At 41.3% G+C, this 20,181-nt stretch overlaps 1 protein-coding gene across 2 annotated transcripts in view; it reads right to left on the reverse strand.

The window, feature by feature from the left end:
- Nucleotides 1–12,304: 12,304 nt before the first annotated feature.
- RSPO3 (R-spondin 3) overlaps nucleotides 12,305–20,181 on the reverse strand; it is a 58,323-nt gene continuing 50,446 nt past the window's right edge. For both annotated transcript variants that reach the window (XM_005487743.4, XM_074537849.1), the window contains exon 5: nucleotides 12,305–13,475. In XM_005487743.4, coding sequence (XP_005487800.1) covers nucleotides 13,282–13,475 — 194 coding nt within the window. In that variant the 3' untranslated portion in view covers nucleotides 12,305–13,281. The remainder of the gene's footprint in view (nucleotides 13,476–20,181) is intronic.

Here is a 20,181-nt window from a genome sequence, read left to right on the forward strand (position 1 = left end):
GGTTAGCAGTGGTATGATTACTCCTTCTATAGTTCTAGTCTCTGATATTATCGGGCTTCATTCTTCAGTGAGGCACATAGTATCTATCATTGTTCCTCTTTGGTTAGCTGACGAGCTGCTGAATCTTCTTCAGGAGCCCAGATTCTGTGGCATTGTTTTTTCATTATCTCCAACAATGGGATAGAAATTTCTTGTAACTAAAATAAGATTGAGAGAAAACTTACAGCTTTACACAGAACAAGAACTTATAAAGGAACATTCTTTGACTGATCACCACTCTAAAATGCAGTAGCAGTCAAGGTCTCTCAGGGAAAAAATGAAAGTCCATCTTGGAGAGGCGCCTGGGGTGATAATAGACTGAAAAGGGCAAAGAATGGAGGACTCAAATTTTAAACTCATTTAAAATTGTTAACTTTGTTTAGAATAGACAAACAGTCCAGTTATGACAGCTTAAGAGCTGATGCTCTTAGTTGAGTGCCCGTAACTGTCTTTGTATAAACTTTTAAACCAAAAGGAGCAGGTCAAATCTGGGTCATACTGGGAGATTCAATATGAATATTAAATACACTTCAGCCTAAGTGTCTACAGATATGCCACCCATTTAAATTTGTGGAAATGTAGGTAGGCTTCAGGTGTCTATGTGCATGTTTCTTGGGCCTCTTGAGATACTGTAGAGTTTCTGAGACACCCACTGGGGGCTGGTACATGTAACACAGTGCCTGTGGGATACCCAGGTCTGCAGTGGTGTCTGAACTCCAGGCAGGCTGTCCCAGGGCATCTTGGATGGCAATCCGTGAGCTGCTCAGGAAGCTGCACTGAGCTCTGGGCAGTACAGTCAGAAGAGCCACAGGATCAACTCAGTTTGCCCCAAAGTGACTTCAAAGGCAGGTGACAGCCATGCATTATTTTGGATATGACACAAGCTTTGCCAGGAGATGTGTCCTTTTCGATGTTCTGTATGGAAGTCAGCGCAGGCTTGATAGGGAATGTAAAATGGCCTGGGCACCTACCTTTGGAAAACTGCATTACCCTCCAACCTCCACTACTCTATTCACCAATTTAATGCTGACAAAAACAGGTAAGACACAGATAAGGCATCTTATCTGTGCAGACACCTCCATGGCAACAGTGAAAATTGGGGATGGTAATCTCAGTGTGAAACCTTGTCCTTTGCCTCAGCTCTGAAACAGAGAGGTGAGAGGGGCCGATTTGGCCAAGGAGTCGTTCTCCAGCAGGTCACTGACTCCTGCACCAGAAGCTGCTCTTTCTTGCTTGGGGATCGCTACAGGCATCCATGTGTTGGTAGAAGACAAGGGTTTTAAGGGCAGCTGTGAGCAAAAGAGAGGCTGTTGCACTGGTCAAAGCTACAAAGGCTTTTGTGTCCTGATGGCAGATGATGAAGAATTGGATCCCAAGAGCTTGCACTTGCGTTCTTTTCAAAATATGAGATATACATAGAAATTCCCACTGTGTGATGGCAGCAAAGAGACAGTGTATTCAAGGGGCACCAAAGTTTCCATCTTTTCACTGTCCATGTGTGAGTAGCAAGATGGAGTAATGCTATTATAGAATAATTGCCATAATATTCTTTAACAATGAGAGTCTCACTGATAGCTGAGCATATTTAAATTATGTCATTTCTCATGATGCAGTGAAAGGCAGTACCACTGTCTGTCAGTATCCATAACTTTGCAGGTAATTGCAGCTATGTATGAGCCATGCTCTTGGTTGATTAAATTTGTTTACCCAATAATTGAAGCCTTATTGTAGTATAATTGTAATTGTAGTATACTGTGTTATTTCTGAACAATGGAAAAGTAAAGGCTGAAGGGTATCCAGTGGAACAAACTACCTCCTGCATGCAAATAAATTGTCCAGTTGCTGTTACAAACAAGAAGCATTGTGTTCTGCCAGACTTGCAACAAAGAAATCATTATATGTCTGGCCTGTTGAAGAACAGTGATTCTAACAATGATTTCTATTTCCAAAATTAAAACCATAATTAACCTATTATTATGAGTCCACAACACAAGAATGAAGAAAATGATAGTGTTAGGCCCCTCTGAGTCTCATATCCCCAATTAGCAACCCCTGAATCAGTGGTTCAGATTTTTCCCACATGAAGATTGCTTCGTGCCAGACTCTCTGTTGGTTATGGAGGCATCGCCCCATGGTCTGAGTCACTGAAATGCTTCTCTCATTACCTACCTGCTATGCAGGACATTGCCAAGAAAGGCAAAGTCTCATAGGATGTACTTCAAACACCTTAGGAAGCAACTTAGGCTCTGTTAGTTACTGGAAACCAGAAAATTATATATATATAGGAGGCCTCTCACTGGTTAACAGTTGTCACAGAATTATTTTTTTTAGCTAATAAAAATAAGCTGAAATCCCTTCTTATGCCCTTTTTCAGGCCTGCATTTCACTTTTCTTTGCGTATTGCTGGGAGTCTTGGTCTTGATCATTCTGTCTTAGTAGAATTTTGGGAAATAGAGTAAAAAAAAGACAAAGGTAGCATTTCAAGATTTCTACCACAAAACAAGCTCTCTAAATTACAGCTGAGAATATACTGACGTGTGTGTACGTAAGTATTTGTTCACATCCTTATTACTGTCAGATGTTAAGGCCAAGAGCTTCATAAGCCTTATGTTTCTTGTGTTGGTAATGTGTCATTGAATTTAAAATGAAGACATTGTTCAGGCCATCTGGAGACAGTGACAAATAGTAAAAGTCAGTAAAAAAAGTCTCCGGGTAGGTCTTCAGTATCACCTAAGCTTCTGCGGAAAATGAGTGAGAACATTGCAGCTAAAGAATTTGCTACATTATTTAAACTGGCTGACCGTGCAAAAGTGACTTCAAATTTTGAAATACAAAACTGCAGTGAGTCAGAAAAGAAAGAGAACAATTTTAATGTGACTCACCCACTCTCATCCTATCTCCAGGTTTAAGGCTGCAACCAGTTTTGCAGTCTGGAATACCCTGCATGCGTAGGGTCAAAACTAAAACCAGATGACTAGTTCTTTTCTTTTTGTAATGAAAACGTTGAGAAAAAACGTGATCCAGAGCTAGAAATCAAGAAGTTCCAGGTAAAATAGGTTTTACTGACTTAATATTATGGTCAGATTTCCGGTCCCATCAGTTGTTCACGTAGCTTCATTCTTCCTCTACACCTCTGGTTTTCTGCCTCCTGTAGTGCCTTTGGAGGGACTCCTTAAACCACTCCTTTCCTCAAACAGATCCTTCCTTGTGCTCACATCCAGCCGCATCACTTTCTGCCCTGCACACCCATGTTTTGCTGGTGAGCAGATGTAACTGCTCAACCACTGAGGCTGGTGTCAGAGATCCCAAAACAGATCTTCTTTTAGTGGATGTTGCTTTGCTTCCTGGCCATGTGATCCTAGCTGCCTTAGCGTGCATGGCCTGAGTTGGAACAGTCACACAGTAGGAACTGCTCTGCCTAGATGTCTGCTCAAAAGTGGGACACTCAGCTGTGAGCCCACCTGTCTGCTAGTCCAGTGAAATGTCACTGTCCTGGATCTGGATATTTGGAGCATAGGACTCTCCCCGTCCCCTTGCATGTGCTTGTTTTACTTTACTTTTTCATGTACTGCATATGCATGAAATAAATCACTTGCTTGGGTAGACACAGACATTGATGCACACACCTGGGGATCCGAGAATTCACTTTTTAATTCTGGCTACATTAGATAGCTCTTTGCTCTGCTTTCTGATGAAAGCTGTATTGGATCCTTGTTTTCAGGATACACTTGGAGTGGGAGCACTATTTCAATATTGAGAAGTCTGCACATGCTGACTGGTAGCTCAGGATCTGTCTGTTGAACACTTGCTTTGCACTCAATTTTTTTTCTCCCCAAATTAGGGTGAAACTGGCCATCACAGTGGAAACTTGCTAGGCCAGCTCACTACCAGTTTTCCAGCATGGTAGCACAAGTTTTTTCCTCTAAGAAAGATGATAACGTTTATGTTTTGCATTTTTCTTCCAAATTAGGAGGCGCCAGTGTTTCTTTGAATCACTGGGAAACAAGGAGAGTAAATTTTATTTGGAAAAGAGTAGAAAAGGTATTATTCTTTCCTAAAATAATGAATGAGGGAGCTAGGAATGCAAACACGCACATCCTGAGAAAGGGTAAAATTAGATACTGGCTACAGATGGGATAGAAGAGATATGTTAGTTTTAGTGCTGGGAATCTTGTGTTTTGCTTTCTCTTTTGCTAAATGCTCTCAGTGAGTTATATTGTTTAGTATATCCAGAAAGAGAGAAATTTGTACAAATAAAGAATTATTTATTTCTGTTTCCTTCAGCTGATTCCCATTTGTGGCCATATCCCTTTCATCCTTGGCAGTGCTGCTGTGTGGCTATTATCTCCTTCCTAGGTAGGTAGGTGTGGGAACACTTTTCTGAAGCCTTTTTTGTTTTTGAAGCTTTGATCATTCTCAATGCTTTTGCCTGAACAATATCTAGTTATACCACTTCTATTTTGAACTGTGGTACCTTAAGGGGACATTGAGGTTCAACTGATACTTCTGAGTAGAACAGAAGAATTGTTTCATATATATTACAGGCTATATTTCTGCATGTGTATCCCAGTATGATGTTTGCTTTCTTTGTGATCTGACACTATTTACATTCAGCTGTGAATTAACACTGCTGCCTAAGGGGCCTTTTCTTCTTAGTCTCTGCATTTGTATGCTCCTACCTTTATGTGGTGCTCTGCGTTCTCCCGTTTGATTTTCATCTTGCTGCTTTACAGAAGCCCACAGGAACCTTCTCAGCCTTTGCCCACAGCCTTCTGAGAGATTCGTTCTCATGCTTAGCTGAGGAAAGAGACTGTGGGAGCTTCAGACCAGCTTCAGCAGAGCTTGTGCAAGGGAACTCGTGTTTGTACAGCCAGCCTTACACAGAACTGTAAGTCACTGTTACTGCTTGCAAAAATCATGTGCAAAGACACCTTGACTTCAGATCTGTGTCACTGTATTAAAAAATCAAGGTAAAAACTGTTTAAAACAATACACAGTGCTGTCAATACATGCTTTAACTAATCCTCTGATCACTTTGCATCGCCTGTTGCCTTATAGCAAGCACAGAATGTCCAATTTTCAAATGAATACAGAAATTCCTTTTGATACTGTCAACTGTTCTTCAAACCATGGCAGTTATTGCTCTCCCACGGGGGAGATGGCTGAACCATGAGGAGGATGCTTCTGCAGCTCCCCCATGTAGCAATAAATAACACAATGCATGGTGCTGCTACTGTGATTTTTTTATGAAATAACATTTCAGTAAAACTGGTTATAAAACACATTAACTATGATTTATAGGCCTGAAATGATGACTATCCAGCATTCCTGAGTGATGGATTATTTATTCTTGTAGTCAGAAGACAAAGCTTTCTATATTGAAAAATAGCTGATACCTCTTTAATTACAGCCTAGGTACAATGTGCACATTGTGCTTCTTAACCACCCACTGACAGACCCTGAAGTGTAGTGGACCTGCATTTCCTAATGTAAGAAATTGCTCCTAGGATCCTGCAGGACCCATGAGAAAATTGTAAAGAATTCTTACTTATCCCTGAGCAAGTCTGTCTCAGCTGAATAAAACTCTTAAGTCTTTCTAAAACCTTCATTTTAAGATCTTATATTGAGATGGCCCCCTAATGGTGCACCAGAATTTCAGCTTAAGGTGCCCAGCTGACTTTCAAATAGTTACTTTTAATTATCATTCTTTTCTTTCCCCTGGTATTAATTTTAAAATGTCTCTGGGTGCATGTGTTGAAAGAATTTTCTTGTGTTGGCATTTCTCTCTTGTATAAAAAAAGGAAAACAAACCAACACAAGAATTTGATATCTCAAGCAAGATTTCTACTGCCATGAGAATACTTGGTTTTCTTTTTTTTTTTTCTCTAAGCAGCAAGTACAATATGTCTAGACTTCAGTAATGCATCTGGCACAGCAAATGTAAGGTTGTAGGAAACAGGCTGTGAAAAGAAACCACAAATGAGGGATGCTAATTACATCGTTTGATGCACTACTGGAGCTCAGATAATGCCAGCAAGGTAAAAGGATTCATAAGGAGTAGAATATGTGCTCTTGCTCAAGATTATCTGGGAAGCTATCGCCAAAAGGTACTCCAAAGAGGATTTGTCAGGATGGAGTGTAGCAGGTGGCTCAGCCCTCACTATTCATTAACTATAATGTAAACAACTTAACTAACATTCAAGAAGACTGTTCATTTGTTACAAATCCCATTAGGAAGTGAGCTGAGCATCCATAGTGAGGAGAATAATACAGAAATAGCACCGCATATTCCAAAGGTGTAGAAATGGCCAAAGCTGTAGCCCACGAGGTCAGGCTCTACCCTTGGGACTCATCTCAAAGATGACTACAAGAGACTAAAATGTGTGAATGGTCTCCCACAGGCTTTCAAGGTGTTTTAAAGTGTAATTTTGGCTCATCTTATATTCTCCCTCTTTTAGAGGTGTTTAATCCAAAGTGCAGGCTTGTTGTCATTATATAGCAAAGGTTCCATAATGTTGTCTCCTTAGAGCCAGTTTCATACCTCCTTGAGATTTCTTGTAGGCAGCCCCTCCAAGCACTAACATTTCCTTCTCCTCACAGCAACCATCTGACTCCACTTCCCCCTCAACCACCCAACCCACTCTTTTATAGCACTCTTCTTCTTATTGGCTACAGCTGTGGCCTGTTAAAGTCAGGCCTGCTCCTAATCTTTAGTAATTAGCCCAGCTGCAACTCTTCAGGGGCAAGATTACTTTCTATACCACCTTTATTTACTTATATTCTATTCCCCTACACAGGCTCCATCAGTCCTGTCCCTGACTCCAGTCACACACACACAGACACATGAGACATCCAAACCACTCAGTCTTGTTCTCAGCAGAACTGGGTTAGTTATCCTACATGAGGCACATCTACAGAACAGAAGGCAGGGGCTGGTGGGTGTGTTTTAGAAAGAAGTAGAAAAAATAGAAGCTGCTCACACTCTGTTAATGGTCAAAGTCACTCTTTAATGGAAGTAACACACTAGGAAAGAGTAATATCTTAGGTATTATTACTGAGCAGAGTGACAGCAGGACATGAACCTCTGACATGGGAGACATTATCACCAAACATGAAAGAATTGTGCTCTTCAAACACTGTTCAGAGAATCTCCTGGTTTAAAAACAGGCTGGCACCTCCTTGTTCATTATTTGGTCTCTGGCTTGCAAAACCAGATTTCTTTTTATCAGCTAGTTTAGGAGTAATGGCAAGGGGGCTATGGGGGGTGAAAGGGCTGATAAAAGGATGACCATGAGTTTATTATTTTTGGATATTACTTTTCCAGTAACTAGCAGGAATACATAGTTATGCATCAGAGTCTTGCGGACATTTTACTTCCCTCCTCCTGTGTGAAACTGTCAGAGAACAAAATTATTAGAATAGCTATAGGACCAGATTCTGTTATAATTTACTCACTGGAGGTTTATTTTATGAACAAAGCATCACTGTGAAAAATAACCTCCTTTACTATTTGAAATTGTGCTTTTGCTCTGAGATGTTTTTCAGTTACTACCATTCAATTTTGACAGCAGACTAAACCAATACATCATTTCTTATGAAAAAGGAACACAGCCCTGAGCAGATTATGCTGATTTCCATAAGAAATATTACCCACATTTTCCTTTCTCATGGCAGCTTCCTTTATGAACTGCTAGGTATTTAAACAGTACGTGGATGATATAGTAAGGATTGAATCATTTGTAAAACCAGCTATTTCATGCTATAGCCTAAAGTAGGAATGGAACTATCCTCCTGTTTTTCAGTCACAAAAATTACCTCAAAATCACAAAAGTAGTTCCTTAATATCATGTTCTGGGAAAACACAGATTTCTACTAGAGCAAGGTATTAGTTCCTGTACTGCTTCCCCCTGGACAATGTCTGTATGAACATCTGTAGAACTTTAATAACCTGTTTAGACACAGGAGTACTGGAGTAGACTGTAAATGAGTAGAGATTACTTAATGCATAGATTAAATAATAGTGACAACATGTTTTTCAGCTTCCTGCTTATCTGCAGCCAGCCAGCACTCTGTTCCCTTCTCTACATTAATTTGTCTCATCTCTGGTTTCCTTCTATATGCACATTGAGAACTAAACTAATTTAATCCCATTGGTTTCATTCTGGGATCATTTATCCTAGTGCTTTATTCCCTTTATACAAGAAAATGTGGTTGCTGTTACTAGATTAATTTTGTTCATATCATCCTTTTAAAGGTGGCAGACCAACTTTTTTCTCTCCTGTCCTTGCTATATGGCCTCATATTTTGGTGGCACCTGCAGGATTTGTTCTCCTTCCACAGTAGTGACTACAGAAGAAGTTGTGCTGCCAATTTTATCCAAGAGAGCCTGCTTACCCTACCCTACCCTTCTTTCCCCTGGCTGAGATTCCATGATTACAGGTGAGTCTGCTAGTAAGACTGTTTGGTTTCTCTTTACTTTATATGGACACTGTTAGCACTCTGAAACACCGTATAGAACACTATCAACAAGAATTTGCACACGAAAACACAGAAATCTCTGTGTCAAACCAATCAATGGGTACTCCTACTTTTTAAATGCAATTAGCATTCCAGATCTGAAAGGGCAGGCCTAACCCACAGGAGTATCACAGTGAAGTTAGAGGAGAGGAAGATGTAATGGGCAGATGCATTATAAAAATGGTGAACAAACATGCTGACTTCGCTTCTCTTTAAATTATGCCAAATTATTGCAAAACACTAGGAAAAATCCAAACCCCTATTAAAAAGAGGCCACATGAGAAAATTATTAGTGGATGTGTAACAACAGAGTGTGCTTGCTTGTAAGAGTGCAAGGTCTTTAATGAGTAAGTTTTGTACTAAATAACAGCAGTGGAGTAGCAGATCTGAGCCTGCAAATGTGACCAAGCCCTTGCTGATGGACTTAGGAAAGACTGAAGCTGCAGCTGATGCTTGCAGAATGTCACTTTGAAGAGCAGCTCCCATGATCAGCTGTTATGTCATCCTGTGCAGAGGTTTTTGTTTGAATTTGTGCAACTTCATGTGAACCATGTAAACTAAACCCAGTGCTGTGTCTACAAATAACAAATAACGCATAGCAAGTAAGTACAAGTGTCATGGTAAAGTCGTGCTGCATCAGAAAGCTCAGCCTTCAATAAGTTGCAGAGCCTAAAACCACAGAAACAAAAAAATAATTATAGTGACTCATGAGGGCTGTAGAGGAATTCTTCTGAATTAATAACAATATTCATGTGCTGCTTTCCCTTCAGCACATCAACCACAAGCACACAGAGGCTGTTGGTAGCGACGCAAGACCTTCGTTGTGGGCGATGATGGTGATGATGATGGTCCCATTCTGCTGATGGGTTCTTCTGCTGCCACTTTGCTACAGGGTACAGCAAAACCTCTCATTTATTTAGTGCATTGGTCAGCCTGAAAACTCTGCTGTGGTGGCTCAGAATGAAGCTGCTGGGACAAATGCAGTGAAGGGTTCAGAAGTTCAGCACATAAACTCTTTAACATTGGATTCCTTTATTCGGATCTTCAGGTGAGAGAACAAGATACAGCTTGGTCAGACAGGTCTGAAGTCTGGGACATAACAACTGTTTGGTTTTCTGTCTCTGTTACTGATGACAATTCCTTGAGCAGCTTAACTGTTGGAAATAGCACTCAATGTGTGTTTATCTACTGGCCTTAACTGATATTTAGTATTTTATTTCAGATGTATTCTTTAATAATTAGCACACTATGAATTTGGCTTCTAATTAATGTCCATTCAATTTAGGTTCCATTTTAAGAAAAGCTGTTCACAATTCTGTGGGATTCACTTCAAATCAACTCTTAAAATTTTGAGGTATTTTTTAACTGGAAAGCAATTGTCAGGGAAGAAGTTCTGCACCGATTGAGTCACAGCTGCTCCTATAACCCAATCAAATCTTCTCCAGTAAGGTCCTAGGGGTTCTCACTAGCTCTTCCTAGCATGTAAGATCATTGACTCATGATTTTACACATTTATTACTGGATGGGCAAAAGGTGTTATTGCAATACACTTGGCCTACAAAGGTCCATATTCTCCTTCAGTTTCTTGGGAGTCCCAGTTGAGTAGTTCACCTACCAGCAGGGTGGTCTACATTCTGTGCAAGGGCTTGAGAAAATTTTAATTGCCCAAGTGACTTGAATATACTTCTTAGTGCTTCACCATGGCTATAGGCAATATTATCAAACATTTTTCTGTGTGGGAGGAAGCAACATGACAGGAACTTCCTTGTTCATTTCCAGGAAAGAGGTAGCATGTTTTTTCAGGTTCTAATGCTATAAATTATTACTGGCAGGTGCCAAATTCTGTTTACATTTTTATTTCTTGCTGAAAGGTAACAGCATTCCAAGTTCTGCTTTTGGTAAAACAGACTTGTCACTGCCTCTTGTGTAAGCATAGGATTTATAATAAAGGTTTTTGTGACAGTGTATAAGAGCTCACATTTGTATCCTAAATTACTTTCTTTTCCTTTCTCCCTCTTTCTTTTCCCTCAGTCTGTAATTCTTGAACTACTTGATACTGCTTTTCCAGTCTTCTGTTTATCTTTGCCAGATAAATGGCATTCCTTTGACTCCTCCAAGTGTTGTAGTAGAGAATAACTGAGATCAGGGACATTTTGGGTATAGTATCTAGTTTTGCTTTTTCCTTTTTTTTCTTAATTGCTCTCTGAACACTCTTGTTCATTTTTATAGATTTTGTTTGTGCTTCTATCAAAAGCAATTCTTCCATACCAAACACCCTTGCCATTTAGCTCCTATATTTAATCAAGGCAGGGAAAAAACAATCCTACTCGTAAGTTTTAAGAGTTGCAGACAAATCTTCCCTGAGTGCAACTATTCATGTGGTCCAGCTGCTGACCTAGTTTGCTGAATCCAAGTAGGGATGCTTCATCTGGCCAAAAACCTGTCTTTGGAGGAAGTAAATTGAACAGTAAATTCTTTCCGAGCAGCTGAACATCCCTGTTTGCCCACCAGCACTGCAGACAGATGAATGACTGCAGCTGTAGGAGAGAGTCTGAAGCACTGGGTTCCCCTCTCTGTTGTGATACCAATACCTCTCAGCCCAGAACTGCTACTTGCACCTCCTCTGGTGCCAGCTTCTGAGTCTGGCAGCATGAGGATTTCTCCTTTCCTCTCTCTCCTTCACCATCACCCAGAGCCTCAGTGGTGCACACAGGTTCTGCACCTTCCACTACTCTAAGACCAGCTCCTCCTCAGCTGCTGCTGCCAACAAGGTGGGAAGATGTTGGTGGGATTTGACTGCAGCTGCTTGGGTCAGCAGTGGGAGACTGAGACCAAACCACTCTGGAGGAGGATGTAAACAAGTTATGCAATGGAGCTGGGAGCTCACAAATAGTCACCCCTGCTCCAGCCTCCCTCTGCTAGGTGCCCCTCACAGGCATTCAGCACACCCTGCTTTGCTCTCTTACCCATTCAGATGCCATTGTGTGTGAGGAGTGTTACATGATACTCTTCCCTGTAAAATTCAGCCGTTCAGTCTTCTGAAAGACTGAAAAAAATACTATAAATGCATAAAATCAGGGACTAGTTGCAGAAAGTTTTAATGAATTTTCATTAATGTAGGAGGCAAACTGTGGAAGCCTTAAACACCATGTGGTTAGACTACTGCATCTACATGTATCATTAGAGACAAAGCTCTTACAAAGCAAACTGTAGGAGACCATCCCACATTGCTGTCTGGATGATTAGGATATTACTTGGAAAGTCACTGGCACCTGTCACTCAGGTGTCCTCAGCCTGAGAGACAGGCTTCAGTGTTGGACAGAGTATTTTTTAAAGTCAAACTCACTGTGAGAAACAGAAATAGTGAACAGGGAGGGGAACTGACTCCTGCCACCTGTTCTAGTCCACGCTCCACAGTGCGTGGGCTGCTACCCCCGTGACAGCTGTCATTGGGCAAAACATGGCAACAGAACACAAATTGTGAGGTATGTTGGTTCCTCAACATGTTTCTGGAAAGGGTAAGTCCATTTCTGGGCAGCAATCAGTGTGTAGCATAACCTGTGTTTCACTGATGGGCTGCTCTAGCCTTTAACAAACCTGAATGGTACCACAGGATTTGGTTTGTCCACTGAGCAATGGAGACTTTCACTTCTGCTGTGTCAGAGAGAAGAACTAGAATAGGAATTTAAGTAAAATTGGACAGAAGTTTGTAATTTGTATACGTTGGTAAATTTATTTTCGTGGATACTCTTTTGCTAGATGCACAGTGTGGGTGTAAGTTGTGTCCTCTTCAGTCTGTGAAGCTATGAAATTATTCCCTTCCCCAGCAGAAAAAGACACCATCACTGTGAAAAACACATACTTACATGATCTACTTTTCTGGTTTTTATTAACTCAACGTTGTCTCCTACAAATACGATTTGTCATTCACCAGAAGATTTGAAATGTAGACTTAAGTTACACATAGGTATAAAAAGCATAAAACAGCACATGGTACCACTGTTTAGACCAGAAAACATTGTGTTGTCCACAGATAAGAGTGTTATTCGAGCTCAGCTCAGTCTCCTTCTGCCTCAGGGATTCAGTCTTCAAAGCTGCAGATGCTTCTGCTTCTTATCCCTCAGCAGCTGAAGCCCTGCTGGCTTTCTCCTGATGTTTCTCACCCATGTCTGGAGCATGGATCGGGAAAACACAGGGCAATCCCATCCTGCTCCAGCAGAGGTTGTAAAACCTTGGGCTCCTACTGGCTCTTCAGAAATGTTTTCCTCCTTCTCTTAATTATGTACAATATATGAAGGGATACGATTTTCATCTTTGATTTAGACATATCTCTTGCCTCATACTTAAACAATAACTTGAAAAATATTTTACAAAGAAAAAGAACATTGTTCATCTGAAAGTCATTCATTATTATATTGCTATATTTTATACCCTATTATTATTATTATATACAAAATTTCTTAATTGCCTTTTACAGATGCATGGAAGCATATAATATAACAGTTTTAAAGGATCCCATCTTTAGATTTTTTTTTCCTTGGCTCATGTCAATCTCTTTAATAAACTATGGTTGCTTGGAGAATATAGGAAGTATTTGGAATGTTGTTTAAAGTTTAATAATAACTGGTAGCATTGTCCATTTGCGGCCTGAATGGTTGGAACACCTGTCAGGGCGATCTGGAAGAGATAGCAGCATCATAAGACTTAAACAATCATGGAGGGCCATTAATGTGCAGTGTCAGCTGGTGCCAGGTCCTGTTCTTTGTTTGAGGCTTTCCTTTTCTTCGGCTGCGTTTTGTTGTTGCTTTCCCTCTGTTCTCGGTTTTGTCTTCGGGCTGCTCGCCCTTTGCTTTCCTGTCTTGTCTCCTTGCTTTCATCTTTGTTGGATTTTTTCCTTTTTTCCTCCCTATTTTTTTTCCCTGAAAAGAAATTATGGCACATTAGAAGATTTGCTCAGACTATTGAAATTTCTGAGTCCCTCACTTTGCCATGACCCATGAAACCAGCCCTGGTTTAGCAGCTCCCATTAGGAGCTGGACACTAGTATTTGGAAGTGTCTGATCACCACACCCACATCCCAGGGGATTCTTGGTATTGCAACATGAATCCCATTGCAGAGTGTCTGCTCCAGCACAGGTGTGTGATGGTCTTCAGGCTAAAATGTGTCTCAATTCAAACTCTAGATCATTGTCACATAATTAGGTATTCAAATACTTTATTGCTTTAAAGCAGGTTGAGATGTTGAGGAATTTGTTGCTGCTACAGACCTCTCCCATAAAGGATATGGTCCCCTTAGGAACATTAAAACTGTATATTGGCTGTGGAGATGATATAATAGAGTACATTTATGCTTGCACATGAGGAAGAAATTTTTTATGCTGAGTGTGGTGCAGCACTGGAACAGGCTGCCCACAGAAGCTGTGGATGCCTCATCACTGGATCTGTTCAAGGTCAGGCTGGATTGGGCTCTGAGCAACCTGATCTAGTGAAAGATGCCAATACCCATGGCAGAGGTGATCTTCAAAGATCCCTTCCAACCAAAACATTTCTGTGATTCTATGATTCTTTACAAACCAGTGCAGGAATCACATTGGCTTGAACTTGTAAGTCCACATGAGCCTAAAGCAGATTAGATTTTTGTCTGTGTGGAACTACTGAGCTATGCAGCTGAAATTCACCTGCAGTTAGATGGATCTCAATGATATCTTCAAAGGCAACTTCTCTGGAGACTTTCCTGATAGAATGTCATACTGACCCCTATGCCTTCTTACATGGAGAAATTTCTGGACAAGTATTGAAAAACATCATGGCTAAACTCTCTTTCATGGTATCTCAATAATGATACTAGTAATCTGGCCTTCTTTGTTACAGAGAGAATATTTTTTGTTTTTAAACTTTAGCAGAGATAATCCAGGCTTTCCTACACCAGTATGGGGGGAGTTCCACAAACCTGGCAGTAGCTCTTGCTGTTGAGGGTGCTAAATTTTTATCAATTTTGCCCATTCCTGCCTCAAAACCAAAGTCAGTGGTTTTTGATGCCTCACTGAGCTCTGTGGGAGTATGTCACAATAAGGGAGTAGCTGCAGGGGAAGTGGCTTTGTTCTGAGAACAGATAACCATCCAAGGAGGTTCAGGGTGCAGGTCAGATAAAGGAATAGAGATTCAGAGGAGGTGAAGAGAATGCAGAAAGGCAGGAGCAAGATCAAGATGTGAAAATATGCTCTTCTTGTTGTGTAGCTCTATGGGAATATTCTACACCTTCTCCATTCTTTACCACCACTGCCTAGGACTGGAGAGCAGGGGAAAGTTTGGATACACACGTTAAGTAGTGACCAATATCTGCCTTTACCATTTGTTGTTACTGGAGCAGTAAAACTTTAAATGTAAAAGTACACCTTAAACTTCAGGGAACCAGTTAGAGATTACCTGAATATACACCCACATACCTGCTGAATCCCTCTCTGAATTTGTAAATGCCCTCTAAGATGCCCAGAGGTGAGCAGGGGAGACCTGCAGAACTGGTGTGGGAGGCTCAGAAAGAGCTACCACCACTGGGAGAACTAGGAGACTTCCATGCAGACGTAAGGCTGCATTTTACCCAGCTGTAATGCTGTCTCTTACTAATGGATAAATGACAGTATGGCATTTCATTCCAGTGGTTTGTAAATACTATTGGCCCAAGATGAAATGTTATTTGAATGGAAACTGTCCAGACATTCAGTGTTTGACATTACTCACTTGGTGATTAGCCAAAATCATTCAGCTGTGACTTCCCAGCCACAGTTCTTTAAGTGTGTTGGAATGACATGTAATGGTTTCCCATTCAGTCATGGACCAGGATATATGTATTTATATGTGTGTGGATATACTAAGAATAAGATATCTTTGTCTAACTAGAGACTTATCTAGGCACAGCTTTACTGTTTCTGTTTTAATCAAACTGGTATCTTAACAAATGACAAGGAAAACTGATCTCTGGAAAATACTTAAAACCGAGTCGTAATTCTCTTCTACTCTGAGGATAGCTAGTTTGGAGTCCTCTGTGCAGTTTGTACATGGTTTAATGTTACCACTTCCATTCTGCTGCCATTTGTGAAAAGATCTGCCCTCTAGACCTATACTTTTATGGTAAAGCAATATAGCATAGAAGGGTCATCTTTGCTCGTTCTTTTGTTCCTTTCACTACTATTTTTAAAAATGAAAATTTTTATGTGACAGTGTAATGTTACTCCTAGTCAGTTTGTGTTTCAGTTTTGACCCAAGAGAAGGTTCTACCAGCAGTTCTCTGCTAGCATTGGGATATATTTTTGTGTACATCACCCTCCCTGCTCATATCCCTTCTCTCTTCTTCCCAGAGATTTGTTCCTGAATATTTTTTCTTCTTTCTTCTACTTGCTGAAATTCTCTTCATAGCAGCACATTGAACTGGGTACCAGATATCATGGAAATTCATTGAAAATTTGGGCATTTGTCTATCTGTGAAATGAAAAGTGCAAAAATTTCATGGGCCATTATGTTTACAAGTTCATCTCTGAATACGAGTTGGCCTTTCAGTACTTAAAGAGAGAGTATTAAAAAAAGATGGAGAATGATTCTTTATATGGACAGATAGTGATAGGACAAGGGGGAGAGGTTTTAAACTAAAAGAGAAGATTTTTAGATTAGATGTTAGGAGAAAATTCTTTATTGTGAGGGTGGTGAAACAAGTTGTTCAGATAAGCTGTGGCTGCCCATCCCTGGAAGTGTTCGTGGCCAGTTTGGATGGGGCTTGGAGCAAACTGGTCTTGTGGAAGGTGTTCCTGCCCAGGGCAGGGGTGCTGGAACTAATGACATTTAAGGCCCCTTCCAACCCAAACCATTCTATGACCTACTTTGCCTTTAAAGAAGATGACAAGGCAAGGCCATTATTAAAACTATGTTGAAGAAGTAAACGATGCAACAACATGACCTGGAGGAATAGATTCTCCTGGCATTTCAATTCCATTTACGAAGAATGTTCTTGTTAGAACGTTCTCCCGGGCCTGTAACACTTTATGCGCACGAGTTTCCCCCTCGCTCTCTCGCTCTCTCTCTCGGCGCGGTCGCTGCCGGTTCCCCGGGCAGTGCTGCAGTGCCCGTGCCGCCCGCGCGGGGGCGCCGCGGCTCCGCGCCAGGCGCGGCGGGGGCGGCTCCCGCAGGTTCCCTTCCCGGTTCCTTCCTTCCCTGTCCCCTCCAGTCGTGTCCCAAAGCTCCCGCCCGTGCCCTTCCTGCCGCTCTACCGCCTGTCTTGGCTTCATCTTGCCTGCGGGTGAACTCTCCCGATGAGTCACGGAATTCATGCTATGATGCACTAACGTTACTAACGTTTATTTCTTCTTACAGATTCAACACAACCCTTCAGAATTAAAAATAAAAAAACAAAATAGGCGAAGTATTTTTAGACAGGAGATGAAATATTTTCCAATAGAGTGTTTTGCTTATGAAGAGAATATATATAATATCAGAGAAGTATTCGTGAGAATCTAATACATCTCTGATATTATTGCACTATTGTATTACGAATGTAATACATTAATAACTGTTGTATTGCGAATGTATAATACTTGCAATATATATTACAATATAGTAATTAATTGGTGTTAAAGTAGCTTTTATGTTGGAACTAAAGCTTTGTACAGACAACTGTACTGGAAGAATTGATCTGCAGGCACTGTGAGTTTTCTGGTACACAGGAGATACCTTGCTGCTTCTAATAATAGCAAATTCCTATATTGATGACTTGCTATAATTTTGAGAAGTGCAGTAGTTCAAATTAAATGCAGACATGAAATTAGTTTGGATAACAATATAATTACATGTCTAATCAGATTCAAGGTGCTGAGTTCTTGGTAATATATTTTATAGCCCCGGGTCAAAGAAATTCCTGAGTCTGTATTTACGCAATCCATGTCTGAATACATCTATTTAAACAAGCCAGGGTATTTCAGAGAAGCCTGTGCATTATCTCCTCAGATGTGGTATTTCCACCAGATCTGTAGCAGTATTTTATGGATTAGTGGGAGGATGCGTTGGCCCTGACTTGGGAGGCCTTGGTGCTCAAAAGCACAGTTTGACAGAGTTACTTAGAAAACCATGGCTGACAGGGATTAACTACCACAGGTGACAGATTTCTTATGTTTTAAGCATTGCCACTTAGTTCCACCTATTATATTCAGCTGAAATTATTACAGGGGACTTGGGTGCTGAAATCCCAAACCACCATAGGAAGACACAAAATGTGATTGTGCAAACTGCTTCGCTTTGATGGAGGGGAAGTATTACAGGGTAGGCTTCATGGAAATCCCAGAGGGATGAGAATCTGGCCTCAGACATTTGTGATGATTGTATTTCTTTCATCACTCCCATGAAGACATTTACTATGGGAGAGCAAAAGGAGCAAGAAGGTCATGGCACTGCTCCTGTTGGGATTACAGGCACTGATGTAACAGGCCCCTCTTTGGAAGGGTCCCACTGCTTCTACTGTGACTGTCACCACGGACCACAAATCCTCCTCACTACACTGTAATAAGCTGAAAAGCTGCAATTAAAGACCACAAGCCACTGCTGTAACGTGCCACAGTGTGCTTTCACACCCCTCACAGCCTTGTCTGACCTCTTGGTGCTTCCTGGCTACCAGAGCACTGTCAGCACTGGTGCTGCAGTACCAGTGCCCCAATCCCTCTGTACCCCATGAGGCACAGGGACAAAAATCTAAAGGTTAAGTGCCACTACACTGTATTGCTCTCCTTCCCACCTGTCCACACCCTTCTCAGAGGCATTTTTAGACTAAAAGTCTGTCATGCTTTCGTCATCATGTGGCCTGGACAACAACAGCATGATGCAAAGAAACCATGCTGAGCAAAGAAGCCAGGAGGAGAAGCAAGCCCCAGGCTCTGAACTCCCTTACTCTAGCTCTGTCAACAATACAGTCATGCCATATTATGCAAATGAGCAGATCATTCTCATTTTCAAGAAAAGTGACACATTTTTTTTCTGGAACATAGCCTGTAGCATGTACTCACACTACTTGCCAAGATAACATCCCTCCAAACCCCCGGCTGCCCAGTGATGCAATGGACTTTCTCCTTTCATTCCCAAGCCACAAGTGGCTGATTCATCTGTTATGCCTTTTTGAAGTTTGAACAGCATAACTGCATAACTTTTTTCACAGCACTCTTTTTTTTTCTCTTCTTTTTTTCATTAGTTATTGTGGCCCTATTTTATAATCACTAGATTTCCAAGTAACCAGAGTGTGAGGGTCAACAACTTCAGAACAATCTAGATGCTACATGACAGTGCATTGCCTGGCCTGCCTTACTGCTGCAGTTGTTCCAAAATGCTGAAGAGAATATAGGTAAAAAATTTAACAGAGCTAAGGTCTACAAAGACATTCAAGGAGCAAGTAATTTGGCCAAACCTTGGTTCTCCTGCTGTTGAGATGCATGATGGTAGCCTACCTGGTTTCCATACCAGTCTAGATGGATACAGAGCTTAAGACATGTGTCATACCCATAGTTCTACGTAGTGATCTTTGATAATCCAGGATGCCTGGACAAGCTCAAAAGCCCTTGGGAATCTCATGAGGTTTAACAAGACCAAGTTCATGGTGCTGCACCTGTGTTGCCACAACTCGCAGTGCCAGTACAAGCTGGGCAGTGAACAGATGGAGAGCAGCCCTGCTGAAAAGGACTTGGGAATGCTGGTGGATGAGGCTGGGCATAACCCAGCAATGTGCTCCTGCAGCTCAGAAGGCCAATGGTATGCTGGATTGCATCCAAAGCAACGTGGCCAGCAGGGTGAGGGAGTGGATTCTGCCCCTCCTCTCTTGTAAGACCCTGCCTGGAACACTGCGTTCAGCTCTGGGGTCCCAGGCACAGGAAGGACACTGACTTTTTAAAGCAAGTCCAGGGGAGGGACACCAGGGTGATTAGAGGGATGAAGCCCCTCTCCTATGAGGAAAGACTCAGAAAATTGGGATTGTTCAGCCTGGAAAAGAGATGGCTTTGGTGTGACCTAATTGTGGCCTTCAGTACCTAAAGGGAGCCTAGAAGAAAAATGGAAAAGGGCTTTTGACAAAGGCAGGTAGTGACAGGAGAAGGAAGAATGACTTTAAAATGAAAAACAATAGGTTTTCATTAAATATAAGGAAGATATTCTAGAACTGGTTGCCCAGAGAAGCTGTAGCTGCCCCCTTCCTGGAAATGTTCAAGACCAGGTTGGATAGAGCTTGGTCTAGTGGAAAGTGTCCCTGCCTATGGCAGGGGATTGGAATTAGATTATCTTTAAGGCCCATTCTAGTCCAAACCATCCTGTGATTCTATGATGATGCTATAACTCAAAAGCTATTGATACTTATGGTTGAGCAACTGTATTGTGGGACTTGATGACTAACTTGTTCTTACGTGTCCTATCTCCTCTGAAGAATGGAAACACTTCTCTAGATGTAGACTTTAGATGTCTTTGTATGAGGATCCTTAAGGTTTGTTTGCCTCTGAAAATAGGATCTGGGCTACTAGATTGCATTCACTTGAAAAATGTTCTTATTTACATTGTGTGTGCTAGCTTGTCCTTGCAAGAGCAGTGCTGAAGGAGGCACATTAGCAGGAA

Source organism: Zonotrichia albicollis, chromosome 3 (genome assembly GCF_047830755.1).
Source record: "Zonotrichia albicollis isolate bZonAlb1 chromosome 3, bZonAlb1.hap1, whole genome shotgun sequence".
Classification (NCBI taxonomy): Eukaryota; Metazoa; Chordata; class Aves; order Passeriformes; family Passerellidae; genus Zonotrichia; species Zonotrichia albicollis.